This window comes from Hyaena hyaena, unplaced genomic scaffold (genome assembly GCF_003009895.1).
Source record: "Hyaena hyaena isolate Hyena2069 unplaced genomic scaffold, ASM300989v1 scaffold_229, whole genome shotgun sequence".
In the NCBI taxonomy this organism is placed as follows: Eukaryota; Metazoa; Chordata; class Mammalia; order Carnivora; family Hyaenidae; genus Hyaena; species Hyaena hyaena.
The window spans coordinates 2,190,102-2,203,840 of record NW_024080861.1 but is presented as its reverse complement, the minus strand read 5'-3'; the positions used below and the strand labels follow the sequence as shown (position 1 = coordinate 2,203,840).

At 45.5% G+C, this 13,739-nt stretch overlaps 1 protein-coding gene across 1 annotated transcript in view; it reads right to left on the bottom strand.

Annotated features, from left to right (window-relative positions):
* HECA (hdc homolog, cell cycle regulator) overlaps positions 1 to 13,449 on the bottom strand; it is a 50,011-nt gene extending 36,562 nt beyond the window's left edge. The window contains exon 1 of the mRNA XM_039243571.1: positions 12,893 to 13,449. Coding sequence (XP_039099502.1) covers positions 12,893 to 13,163 — 271 coding nt within the window. The 5' untranslated portion in view covers positions 13,164 to 13,449. The remainder of the gene's footprint in view (positions 1 to 12,892) is intronic.
* Positions 13,450 to 13,739: the final 290 nt, after the last annotated feature.

The window sequence follows — 13,739 nt, the reverse complement described above, 5'->3', positions numbered from 1 at the left end:
TCAGTCAAGCTGGACCCAGTATCACACGGGGCCAAACTGTGGCACTGGGGTCAGGCCCATCTCTCTAACCCAAACATGCCTTTTCTGCAGAAAGGGAAAGAGGCCCTCCCTGGAGCTCAGTGTTCTCATCCTCAAAGCAGACTCCCGACTGCTGGGTGCTGTGTCCGGCCCCCAGAAAGCACTCAATAAATTAGGGCAGTTGTGGGATCATCGTTGTTCCCATACCTGGAACCGCTTCTCCTTTCTGTGGATTTTACGGCCTCTGCAGCCCTAACACACCCCCCACCCGGGAATCTTACCTGACTTGCTCAGTACTGCAGGCCATTACCTGCACATCTAACACGAAATGCCTAACACAGAGGAGCTGTATCACTGCAGGTCTACCAATGCCGCAGCACATAGGCAGTGCCCAGGAAGAGATCTGAGGGGCTGGAACCCACTGGGGATAGTTCCTGGAGCTGCCCCGTTTGTTAGATGGACGCATTTCTGTCTCATCCACAAAGACACTTCCTGTTTCCCAATGCCAGCCTCCCTCCATGGCTCCTGGCAGCACTGGGCCTGTTCAGCAACAACCATCTCGAACCATCTTAGGCTCAGCCTCTCAGATTACAAACGGCACATGCTGCCAATCAAAAATAGTCAGAACTTGATCCTGTACGTTCCCCAGGGTCCACTTCTGCCCAGACACTTGGATTTGTCAGGCGTGTGTATGTCAGAAGCACTGTGTCACTTTAATAAGAAGTTATAATATAATGGAGTTCTACTAAATATTCTACTGAATATTATATACACACTTAGGAGTGCTCATTTGGAAATCTAAAACAGAGTTTGTGATTCAGTTTCACCATTAGTGTCAAAAGGCTCTCCTGAGATACATTTATGACCTGAAAGGTCGTGATCTGAAGTATCATCAAACTTATACTCATCTCTAGGGAAAAATGTACATTTTAAATTTGGCAAATAACTCCCTTACTTATATGAACAATTTGATATCCTGCTAATATTTGCCTAAACTTACCCTTTTTATCAGTTTCATAAAGGCTTATGACTTAAGACAACCTATTTCTAATAAGTTTCTGACAAAACAAAAAATAGAAACTCTGAATTATGACACGGTCTTTCGCTACCAGACTACTTATAACTGCTACTACAGGGGTAACATGATCTGAACTGCAAAATATTTTGAGGAGATCCAGAAGGCGCCACTGTGGCCTAAAACTTATTTTCAGCTACAGGCATTTGAGTTCCTGCAATCTCCTATCTGCCTAAAAGCAGAGCTTCTCAAAGAACTCAACTGACTTAAGTTCCCTCCCTAGAAGCAATCAGGGAACACGGACTCAGATCACTAGAGAGAAGTATCCACACCACACCTAAGCAGACATTGTCACAAAACTATCACATCTCCCATCCATTCTCTAAGGGCCCACTTGTCTTTCCAGAAAGTTATTTCTTTTCCTATAGGTGCTCTTTTTCTTTTCCTCTTCTCTCATTTGTTTTCCCATGAGTGTCCTTCTCCCCTCCCCTTCACCAGTTAAGATGGTAATATAAGCCACAGAATCTAACCCCCACTTTGAGTCGCGTATTTTCCTGTGATTAAATCTGTCTTTTCTCTTATTTATCTTTTGTCATCTTAATTTGCAGGCTCCAATTATTATACCTAAGAGGATGGAGGGGAAAAAAAAAGCTTTTCCTACTGACAATTTAAATCTACAAAATATATCATATGAGTGCATGAGAATCAATGCTAACTTTCTTATTAATTGCAGTCAAAAGCAACTATAATTAACATTTCACACTTCCTCTTTAAGTCTTCCTCCTTTCTCACTTTTCTTTAAACTTCCTATTAATCTTTGTTTCTCTTAGACTGTTTTCAAGTATTACTCTTGTAAGTATAATTTAGCAGAAATAACTTGTTTTCCTTTTCTACTTCTGACAAATCAGAACATATAATAATTGAGCATTAGAAACACTATTCTTAAAAAACAAAACAAAACTACTCTGTCATTTTATAAAAACCTCTCCAGTACAATCAAACTAAACTAAAACATCCTGTTGATTAAATAAAGCAAGTTGCTATTTCACCAACCACTGAGAACTGGAAGCTTTCTGAAATACACAGAATTAAGGCACGCACATCCACGTGCATGCATACACACACACACACACACACACACACACACACAGAGTCACTTTGTAAAAAACAATGAAAGGCAACCACGACCACAGTTTGTTTTAAAGCTGATCCAATAATGATAGAAATAAAATGACAATACAAGAAAATCAGTCTTTTTTTTTTTAATGTTTTTTATTTATTTCTAGGAGAGAGAGAGACAGCGCGAGCAGGGGAGGGTCAGAGAGAGAGGGAGACACAGAATCCGAAGCAACCTCCAGGCTCTGAGCTGGCAGTCAGCACAGAGCCCAACGCGGGGCTCGAACCCACGAACCGCGAGATCATGACCTAAGCGAAAGTCGGACGCTCAACCGACTAAGCCACCCAGGCGCCCCCAAGAAAATCAGTCTTAACCTGGCTCTGAGATACGCACTTTTTACTGAGGTTAGAAAAATAAACTATAGGGACAACTCTCCCTCCAGGGAAAAACCCTTTCTGCTCAGATGGCCCCAGTCACTCCCTTGGCAGCTGGTTCTCTTAAATTAACCTCAATTAGCTAACCTAGCATGGCTCAGAGAGCACATGGACGCTGGTGTCCACAATGACTCTCCACACAGCAGCCTTGGGCACAATAACACCATCAGCCGTGTGCCCACTGCTTTAGGGAAAAGCTACAATCAAGGGTCCCCGGCAAGTTGGGCCAACAATCCTTGACTAGCTTTATCAAAAGAAAAATTGCTGGGGAGCCTAGGTGGTTCTCTTGGTTGAGCGTCCGACTCTTGAATTCGGCTCAGGTCGTGATCTCATGGTTTATGGGTTCAAGCCCCATGTAGGGCTCTGCACTGACCAAGTGGACCCTGCTTGGGATTCTCCCTCTCTCCCTCTTTCTCTCTCAAAAATAAATAAACAAACATTTAAAAATTTTAAATAAGAAAAATTGCTAAAATAGCATTCTGCTGAAATTACAACTGAATAGGGGAAGGGTTCATAGTAGGCAGGGATAGATCAGGGAGCCTTGACCCCTTGACACAGACAAGACTCTCCTGGGCCCTCCTACTCCTCACAGCAGTCACCCGCACCCCTCCCCGCTCCCACCCCTGCAGATTCAAGTGAGAGGCTATATAGCTGCAGGTGGGTTTGGGGGGAAAAAAAGATAAACACATTCCAGACCTGCCCATGCTACGTGCCATGAATAGAGTCTCAGAAACTGTTATCCAGTTCCTGATAAGGTCCCAATAAAAAGTCAGAGACAAAAATCTTTGGCAGAAACCCAGTCAGGACTCCACTCACTCTCGAGAACTTTGTACTTTTGCTCAATAAACTCTATCACTGTGCTCACTCTCTGCTGCCGGAGAGATTCAGTCCTCCCTGACTCCATGAGACAAGGACCAGCGTCTCTCTCACCCGCCAGTATCACGACTTTATAAGCCTGTCAACAACATGAAGACAAACCAAGCTATTCCCTTTCGCAGGTTCCGCTAAGCATGTGCCTACTTACAAACCTCAGGGATGGTCCTCCACTGATTACAAAACACGCAGATTTAACCGTCTGGCCTCATTCCCTTTCCAGGCTTCCTGTCCTGACACCGCACCTCAGACCAGTCACAGACTCCTGGCAGCCATCTTTCCCATCTCCCTCTGCTGGAAACATCCTTCCTCTGCTCTCAGAGCTAACGTCTCTTCCCCCAAGACTTGGTTCAAACGTCCCCTCCTCCAGGAAATAAATCATCACACCAACGGGCATCCACAGCACATTACCATGCTCCCAGTGTGTCCATGTCTCTGTCCCAGCTTCACCATTAGCCTGTAGGGATGGAGCATCTGAAGCCTTCAAGTACAGCTCAACATTAAACTTCTAGTCACACAAGAGACCACAGGCACATAATAAATGTTTAGGAAATGGCTGAGTGCACAGATGAACAGAACAACGAACGAGCAAACAAATGAACACTCCGACTAATGACCCTGCTAGCTGTGGCCTGGAGAGAGGAGACGTTAATACTGCCAGTAGTGTTAAGCCCTAACGGGTCCCCAAAGGGCACCCTGGGCGCCTTGCCTCCCTTCGGCTGTTCTTCAACTCCACACATGCTCATTTCACTTCTCCATATCGTCAGATACAAGCCTCATCTTTAATCCATGTTTTTACCACCTCAGAAGCTCCTGTTCTTTATTTCAGTTGCCCTTGTGTAGCCCATGTAATAACCCACTTGCACTTGTTTCTATAAACGCTCCCAAACAGACGCTTTGGGCGAAATTCTTTTGTCCTTGTAATCCCAGAGCCTAACACAGTGCCAGACAAGTAGCGGACACTCGATAAATGAGACAAATAAATAAATGAAGGAAGATGTAATCATATTCACATTTTGCTTTTTACTTTTTTCTTTTTTTTCTGTTTTGCTCAATCACCTGGTTTTCCCAGGTAAACTATAATAATCAGAAAGAGATGATGAGAGAAGGACAGATCATTTATAATCAAATCAGTACTTGAATAAAAACCTGTATGATACAAGTCTTTTCCTGTATTAATATTCACAGACCCTTCACCACCATCTTATTGTCTCTCAGTGTCTGTTCTCAATGCATAATAGTTTAATTTTTTTCTTACAGAGTACATAAGCAGGGGAGAGTGGCAGAGAGAGAGAGAGAGAGAGAGAGAGAGAGAGAGAGAGAGAATCTTAAGCAGGCTCCACACTCAGCACGGGGCCTGACAGGAAGCTCTACCGCACATCCTTGGGATCATGACCTGAGCTGAAATCAAGAGTCAGACGCTCAACCAACTGAGCCACCCAGGTACCTCTCAATGCATAAATTTAAAAAGTTTTGTAACTGAATAAAATTGAACAAATCACAAAACATATAAAGCTATTACTGATGGTGGCCATATCAGCCAGGCCCTGAACCGAGATCTTTAATGCACTGTTTTTCTTAATCTTTATAAACACTCCAAAAGGTATTTGGAAAATGGAGTCTGACAAAGGTTAAATCCCAAAGTCACTTTGGTAGTAAACTGGACCACCTAGACTTGCACCCAAGTCTGTTCAGACCACATGCTTTTTGACTAAAACTTTAAAAATTCTAGGCCTGGGGTACCTGGGTGGCTCACTCAGTTAAACATCTGACTCTTGATTTCGGCTCAGGTCAGGATCTCGTGGTTTGGGAGTTTGAGCCCCCCATCAGGCTACATGCTGGCGATGCAGAGCTTGCTTGGGATTCTCTCTCTCTCTCTCTCTCTCGGCCCCTCTCATGCTCTTGACCTCTCTCTTAAATAAATAAACTTTGGGTGAGTGAATAAATGAATGAATGAAATTCTAGGACTTATTTCTTAAAATTAGGTAAATGATGCAGAATTTCAAAAGCCTATGCTTTCATCTTCACTATTACCAACTGCTAAAATATCATTCACCACTATTAGACATCTTGTTGAATCCTTGTTAGCCATCAAATCACTCAAGAGTACAGAAGTCCCCAACCGAAATAAATGCAGCCTTGGAACGTCCCCTTAAGTGTGACAGCATCTGCTCCAGGCTCTTCATCCTACTGGGCCCTCTTACTGCTGAAACACAGGGAGTACCAGCAACTCTCCAGCATGCCTTTAAATCAACAAGAACTAGGGACTGGTGAGGCTATGGGGAAAGGGCGCTCTGACCACAGCAGGGTCAAACCGCTACAACTTTCCTACAGGACAATCTGTCAGCATACATTTGACACAGCAGTCCACAGGGAAGAATTTATCCTAAGCAACTAACTGGATAATGTCCAAAGTGGTATAAATAAAAACCTAAAGGTGAAACAATAGTAGAAGGTCAAACAATAGAATGATCAAATTATCCAAGATGCAGACATATGATAGCATATGATACAGCCATTAAAATGGTAATGAACCTGTGTATTTACTACTCTGCTAAATTTCCACAAAATACTTCATATGTAAAAAAAAAAATGATTTTAAAATAGGTGACCCCACAGGGCACCCAGGTGGCTCAGTCAGTTAAGCGTCCGACTTCGGCTCAGGTCATGATCTCACGGTTCTTGGGTTTGAGCCCCATGTCGGGCTCTGAGCGCAGCTAGCTCAGAGCCTGGAGCCTGTCTTCGGATTCTGTGTCTCCCTCTCCCTCTGACCCTCCCCTGCTCGTACTCTCTCTGACTCTCAAAAATAAATTTAAAAAAAATTTTTAAAAATTTATGACGTTAAAAAAAACAGATGATCCTTGGGGCACCTGGGTGGCTCAGTCAGTTGAGCGTCCGACTTTGGCTCAGGTCATGATTTCACAGATCATGGGTTCGAGCCCCACATCAGGCTCTGTGCTGACAGCTCAGAGCCTGGAGCCTGTCTTCAGATTCTGTGTCTCCCTCTCTCTCTGACCCTCCCCTACTCACGCGCTCTCTCTCTCTCTCTCTCTCTCTCTCTCAAAAATAAAACATTAAAAAAATTTTTTTTAAATAGATGATCCTTTTAAAAAAAACTGTACATGTACTTTTGAAATGTATAAGAAAATATTAAAAGCATACAGGACATACAAGAATATATATAACGTTAACAATTGTAATCTAAGTGGTAGGATTATGTGTCTGAATAGAAAGTCAAAGAACTTTGCCCATCTTTATTTTTTTTTTAAGTTTATTTCTTTATTTTAAGAGAGAAAGAGATTGAGCGCACACACAGGTAAGGGAGGGGCGGAAAGAAGGAAAGAGAGACTCCCAAGCAGGCTCCATGCTGTCCACACAGAGCCCAATGCAGGGCTCAATCTCACAAACTGAACCATGAGATCATGACCCAAGTCAAAATCAAAAGTCACTAACTGAGCCACCCGGAGAACCCCTTTAGGTTTTTTTTTTTTTTTTAATTCTCTTTCCACAGAAGCCATTTTATTACTGATAAAATAATGAAACAGAAAAATAGTTTTAATTAAATCTATTCATTAAAAATGCCAAAGAGCTCGTGTGCAAAATCAATCAGAACAGATTTTTTATTTTCCCTAGAGTTCTCCTTTTGATGCCTTCAAGTTTTTTAAATTGTTTATAGATAAGCATGGAGTAAATTCAGAGGAGGATTAAGCTGCAAGAGGCTTCCCAGTTTTATCTCCTATCTTCAATTCTCTACAGAATGATATATATTCTTGAACTTACAGAAAAGCTGACATTGAAGGTTTAGTTTCTAGAATTCAAGCTCAGGTCCTCTAAGAAGTAAAGAAAGAAAGTAAGGATGGTGCACAGAACCCCCATTAACAGATCACAAAATAGTTTTTACTAGGGGCGCCAGGGTGGTTCAGTCAGTTAAGCGTCCAACTTTGGCCCAGGTCATGATCTCATTATTTGTGAGTTTGAGCCCCGCGTTGGGCTCTGTGCTGGCAGCTCAGAGCCTGGAGCCTGCTTCGGAATCTCTGTCTTCCTCTCTTTTGCCCTCCTTCCCTTACTCATGCTCTGTCTCTCTACCTATCTCTCACTCAAAAATAAGCAAACATTAAAAATTTTTTTAAAAAAGAAAACTTCTTACTATAATATACAAAGTGCACAAGATGAAGCCTTGATGGGTGAGGCAATATTTTCTATCAATCCCCATTACAAAGGTGGATCTCAAAAGACAAGGTCCAAAAGCAGCAGATTTTAATTTTTATTCACCTTTGAGAGAGAGACAGAGAGACAGAGCACAAGCGGGAAAGAGGCAGAGAGGGAGACACAGGATCTGAAGCAGGCTCCAGGCTCTGAGCTGTCAGCACAGAGCCCGACCCAAGGCATAAAATCATGACCTGAGCCAAAGTCAGACACTTAACCAAATGAGCCACCCAGATGCCCCATGTAGCAGGGGTTTTTAAAAACCTGACAAATTTAAACTTCTAAATAAGACAAGAAAATGTCCTCCAAGATGATCATACTCTGCATACCTCAGACCTGCAATAAATATTCCTTGATTTGAAAATAAACAGCAGGCAAGCACTCTTCATTTTTCTTCTGATGAATATAGACAATTTAAATATAATAAGAATTCAAGTAAACACCTAAAAAGAGAAACAACTTATAATAAACTACAAACCTGAAGTTATACAAAAGGTGTTTACCGACCTAAGTATGCAGGAAAATACAAATTTTGTTTACAGGGAACCAGGGGCGCCTGGGTGGCTCAGTCGGTTGATCGTCCGACTTCAGCTCAGGTCATGATCTCATGGTTTGTGAGTTCGAGCCCCACATCAGATTCTGTGCTGACAGCTCAGAGCCTGGACCCTGCTTTGGATTCGGTGTCTCCCTCTCTCTCTGCTCCTTGCCCGTTCACTACTATCTCTCTCTCCCTCAAAAATAAACATTAAAAAAATGTTTTACAGGGAACAGGTGGAGCTTCAAAAACTACCTGTAAAGATGTTATGAAATTCAGAACACATTTCCCATCAAAACCATGTTACACTGGTAGTGAACTCCCCGCCTGATCCATGAAGGGTAGTGAGAACGATTTAAGCCACACCTGTGTTTTAGGTGGACGGCACTAGTGGTCTATGGCAAGAAACAGATAATGCTAGAGGAATAAAAAGGGCTCTTCTTCACACAGAGCAGAAGGCTCTCAGCTGAGTCCCTCTCCACAGAGGCTCTCCAGCCAAGAGATCCCACTCCCCAGGTGATACTGTCTTCAGGAGACAGCCCAAGTCCTAAAGGCCAGTCAGCAGAGGAAGGGGAGTTAACGGCCCTGCCCCCATGCCTCAAGGTGAGCTAACTCAGCAAGGCCATCCCAGCTCCAGGCCTCCCTGTAAACTGCAAGGCAGTTCAACTCCTCCCTTCGCTCCATTCTGCTTCCCTCACAACCCCGCTACAACATTCCCAGTAAAACTCCTACACGTAAAATCTGTTTCAAAGACTGTTTCCAGAATCTAAGGCAAATAACTAACACTTAGTAAACTCATAAGTCAAGCACTGTGTGTATACATACACATATAGTGTATAGGTAATATGTATGTAATATATGTGATCATACTGTATATGTAAGGGTAGGTACTAAAATCCCATTTTAATATCCAGAAACCAAGTCAAATCACTAGCCCAAGATCATACCTACGCCTTCCAAATGTACATTCAATCACTATGTAAACTACCCTCGTATACTATAAAGTGTTGCTGAATGGAATGGATTAAGGCAGATTCAGCCACCCAGATGTTCTGGGTACAGTCAGGAATGAGTGGAGTGGTGATCCACAGTCATACATAAAACAGCAATTAATAAAAGGACTTGGGATCCAGGCCCACTGAAAACTGCATACTATGATCAAGGGTCCATATATTTTTAGGCCTTCCACAAAAAAACAGTGGCCTGATGGAACCAGAATTCCAAAATGAAACTATATAGTTATAACCTACTGCATGATTACTAGTTCCTAAAAATGACTGGCGAATCGTGTCCACCTACAATCAAAACGCTATGATATGTACACAGAAATCTACTACGTAGGAAGAGCACTTACTCCAATTCCTGCAAGAAGCTTCATAGCCAGTATCTAGAAACGAAACTAATGAGCCGTACAAAGTCCTTACAATTAGTATTCGTCTTACCCAAGATGCCCAACTGCAATCAGTTCAACCTCTTCCCCTACAACCATACCGTAGCTTCCGGAGCTCGCTCTAACAGTCTTCCTTTATAGATTAAGCAGCTATATCTACACATACTGATAAAGAGTGAACAACTAAGAACTCATATCACCCTCCCCTGGTGGCCATCCCGCACAAGAACTGTAAGACACAAAACAATTCTATCAACTTCAAACAAGCACAAACTACAACTACTACTAACTTCATTAAATTTGCACTTGCAGACGTCAGTCACAGTGACTCGAACGGTGAGAACAAACTGTTTAAAAGTTTAACAGAATTCGGATTTATCACATTCTCAAAATAATCATCTGATTTGTAATATTCATAAACTGCAAAATCTAATGTGACAAGTAAAAATCAAAATATTCTTAGAAATATTACAATATTTCTAATCAGTGTCATTCTAAAATTCAAAAGTAATTGGGCCTTATCAGTTAATTCTCGAGAGTTTGCATATCTGTTGCCCCTTCCTTTAAAATTCACTGATGCCACTTCTCCCACCCCAACATTAGAAAGTACAGCTTTAAGTAGCAAAAAAAACCCCCAAAAAGCCAGAAAAACAAGAAACAAAACACACACACACACACACACACACACACTTGTAATTTCCTTATGTATCAATACTGCACACAGGAGGCCTTAGCACCCACATTCAGTTACCAACTGCAGTGAGAAGTTCTTCAAATGAAAGTGGATCATTCACTGAGACTTCACACCATGTCAAAACCAAATATGGAATCATAAAATACAGCTTGCTGATCAGTCTGTATCTTCTTTAACCCTGACAATGGCAATGTTTGGCCCACTTCTTCCCCTTTTCCCCAGTCACCTCATAAAACAAGCTCCAAGTCAGAAATACACAGCGTCACATAGATATACACAGAACTGCTAAATATACCTGAGTTTGCCACTGCAGAGGAAAGTAATAATAGTGACAATGTAACCAGCTTGAAGTATACAAAGGAGGAGGCATCACCAGCCTAAGAAAAAATATTTCCTCCCGCAGCCTAAGAAAAAGTATTTCCTTGCGCCTCTGTGAAGTGGTCTCATCTTTTGAAGAAAGAAATAGCCATCTTGAAGCTTCACACAGACAAAAAATAAAAAGGTAAGTGAGAACCGGAATGCACACTCCGTGAGGACCAGGATGTCCTCTCCTGGTTACCACTGTGCCCTTTCATACTTAACACAGCACTTGTAACACTGTAAGTGCTTAATATTTTTCGAAGGAATGAATGATAGCTACCATTCATTGATCACTTTTCTTCAGGAACTCTACTAAGCATGTTAAGGCATAACAAACCTTTAAAACAACTTCATGGTCTCCTGGGTGTCTCAGTCAGTTAAGTGTCTGATTTCGGCTTAGGTCATGATCTTGCAGTTTGTGAGTTCAAGCCCTGCATCAGGCTCCGTGCTGTCAGTTCATAGCCTGGACCTTGCTTTGGATTCTGTGTCTCCCTCTCTCTGCCATCCCCCACTCCTGCTCTGTCTCTCAAAAATAAACAAACATTTAAAAAGGGGCGCCTGCGTGGCTCAGTCGGTTAAGCATCCGACTTCACTCAGGTCAAGATCTCGAGGTTCGTGGGTTCAAGCCCTGCATTGGGCTCTGTGCTGACAGTCTGTTTCAGATTCTGTGTTTCCCCTCTCTCTCTCTGCCCCTCCCCAACTCATGCTCTGTTTCTCTGTCTCAATAATAAAAAACATTAAAAAATATTTTTAATAAATAAACATTAAAAAAAAACTGCAAACTGGATAAGAAAGTAACAATCTCACAATAACCTTATGACAGGCCCAATGGAATATATATTCCATATATATATATTCTCTATTTTTTTTTTTTCATTTTATAGTCGAGGAAATCAAGTCTCAGGAAGACTGACCTTCCCAAAAAGACAGAACTTTAAAGGGCTGAACCACCAGTCTGTCTTCCTTCCCCTATGCCACATCAATACCAAAATGAAGTTTAGAGCTAGGAAAACAAAAGAATATGGATAGCGACGGCAGTCTGGCCAAAAACTGTATTATCAAACATTCAAAACTAGGATGTCTGTTCCTGGAAAAAAGGAAAACTTTCCTACATCACTACTGCAGAGATACAGCCAATGGGGCCCATGGTTCTGTTCTTAATTGGCTACACTTCAAGCTTCTTCAGAGCACCGTGGGGTTCTTTCGAGTGCGGATGCCCCTTTAAAAAGTGACTGATCTGCATAAAGAATGCCTTCAAAAGCTGAAAGGCTACAAGTTAAAAGTCAGATGTAAAGATCCTAATTTCCCTTCATTAAAATATACCTTTATCCCCTTCCCTTAAAAACTGCCTGACTAGAGGAATTCAAAGAAGTGTCCAAGTAATAAAAAAGTGTTCGCCCACCACCCCATAAGGAAAACCGTGTCTCTGTAGTGACAACGGCAATCTGTCACATCTTCACTACTTCCTAAGTGCCCCTCAAAAGGTGCACTAAGGTACCACCTAAGATTAGTAGGCTTCCTTCTAAAACTGTGAAAAAGAATCATACAGACGACGTTTTTTTTTTTTAACTCCGGTCTGAGAACGGAAGTCAAGTTCAGATTCTCTTCCTTCCTCAAGCGAGCAAGAGAATTAAAGAGCGCGCGCGCGCACAAGCGCGCGCGCGCACACACACACACACACACACACACACGCCCTGTAGTAAAAATGTCTCAGGCCTCTTCACCTGTGGCAATCGCCGCAGCAACCCTCGATTTGCTGGGATTTGAGGCTCTTGTCCACGCGGGGAGAAGGCGGATGGGGGAGGAGGGACACAGGGAAGAATGAACTGGTGCCTAAGTTTCCAATCGGATCATTCTTTTCAACTTGGGCAGCTCTTTCCTCTCCTCCCCCCTCCCCCAAACCCCCGTTCCCCCAAGGTCCGGGACACACACTCGGCTCCGCCAGAACCCCCAGGGCCGGAGGGGAGCGCTGCTGCCGCCCAGCACCGGAGCACCCCTGGCGTCGGAGGCTCAGGCGGCACCGGGCTCCCGGCCCGGGAGCGGCGCAGACCCCGGAGCAGGGGCCGCAGATCGGTCATCGCCGCCGGGCGTGGGGACCGCGAAGGGACAGCCGCGGCGCGGCGGAGGGGCGGGGTGAGCACTTCCTGACTCTCGCATTGTCCACGCACCGCCCGCGCCGCCCCGGGCCCCGCCACCGCGCCTTCCCCGTCGGGGAGGAAGTTGGCGCTCGCCGCGCCAGCCCCGTCTTACCGTTCTTGGCGTCGCCCGCGGCTGCAGCCCCCGAGGCGGCCGCGGCGTTGGCGGCGCCAGTCCCCGCGCCTCCGGTGCCCGCCGCGCCCCCGGTGCCGGGCGCGCCCGCCGCCGCCGCTCCGCAGCCGGCCGCCGCCGCCAGGCCCCCCCCGGCTGCCGCGCCCGCCGCGCCCGCCGCTGCCAGGGCCCCGGCTCCATTTTCCTGCTCGTCCCCGCTGCTGTTGGCGCGCTTGTTTTTGCGGCCGCCTTTGCTGTTTTTGGGGTTGGGCATCTCGCGAGCGTCCAGGTGCCCGGCGTCAGGGAAGGCGGCTCCCCGCCGCACGGCCGCTCCCGGCCCGCGCGGCGTCGGCTCCGGGAAGAAGAGAATGGAGGGCGCGGGCCGGCGGCTCCTCCGGCGCCCGTCTAGCCGCGCGGCCCGCGCCGCGCCATCCCGGCCGCCGCGCCCTCCCCGGCTTCCTGGAGCCGGCGCGCGGCCACCCGAGGCTCGCAGCCGCGCGAGCGCGGCGGGCTCGGGACCGGGGCGAGACGCTCCCGAGCCGGAGGGAAAAGGCGGGTCTCCGGCTTGTTTTGATTCGGCTTCGCTGACACGCTCTGGCCCCGCCCCCGCCCGTGACGACACTGGGGATTCGGCTTGGCCGCGCCCACCAGGTGACCTCAAGGCGGACCGGCCCGCCCGCGTGACGTCACGCCCCGCGCGGGCCGGCCACGTTCGGGTGACGTCATTCTGGCGCCCTCACCGCCACCGCCGGCCTGCGAAGCCGTTGGGCGTCCGCGAAGCCACCTACCTGAAGTGGCCGCCTACAATCCGGTGGCATCTGGAGTAGTTATTCGGTGGCCTCCTGACCTT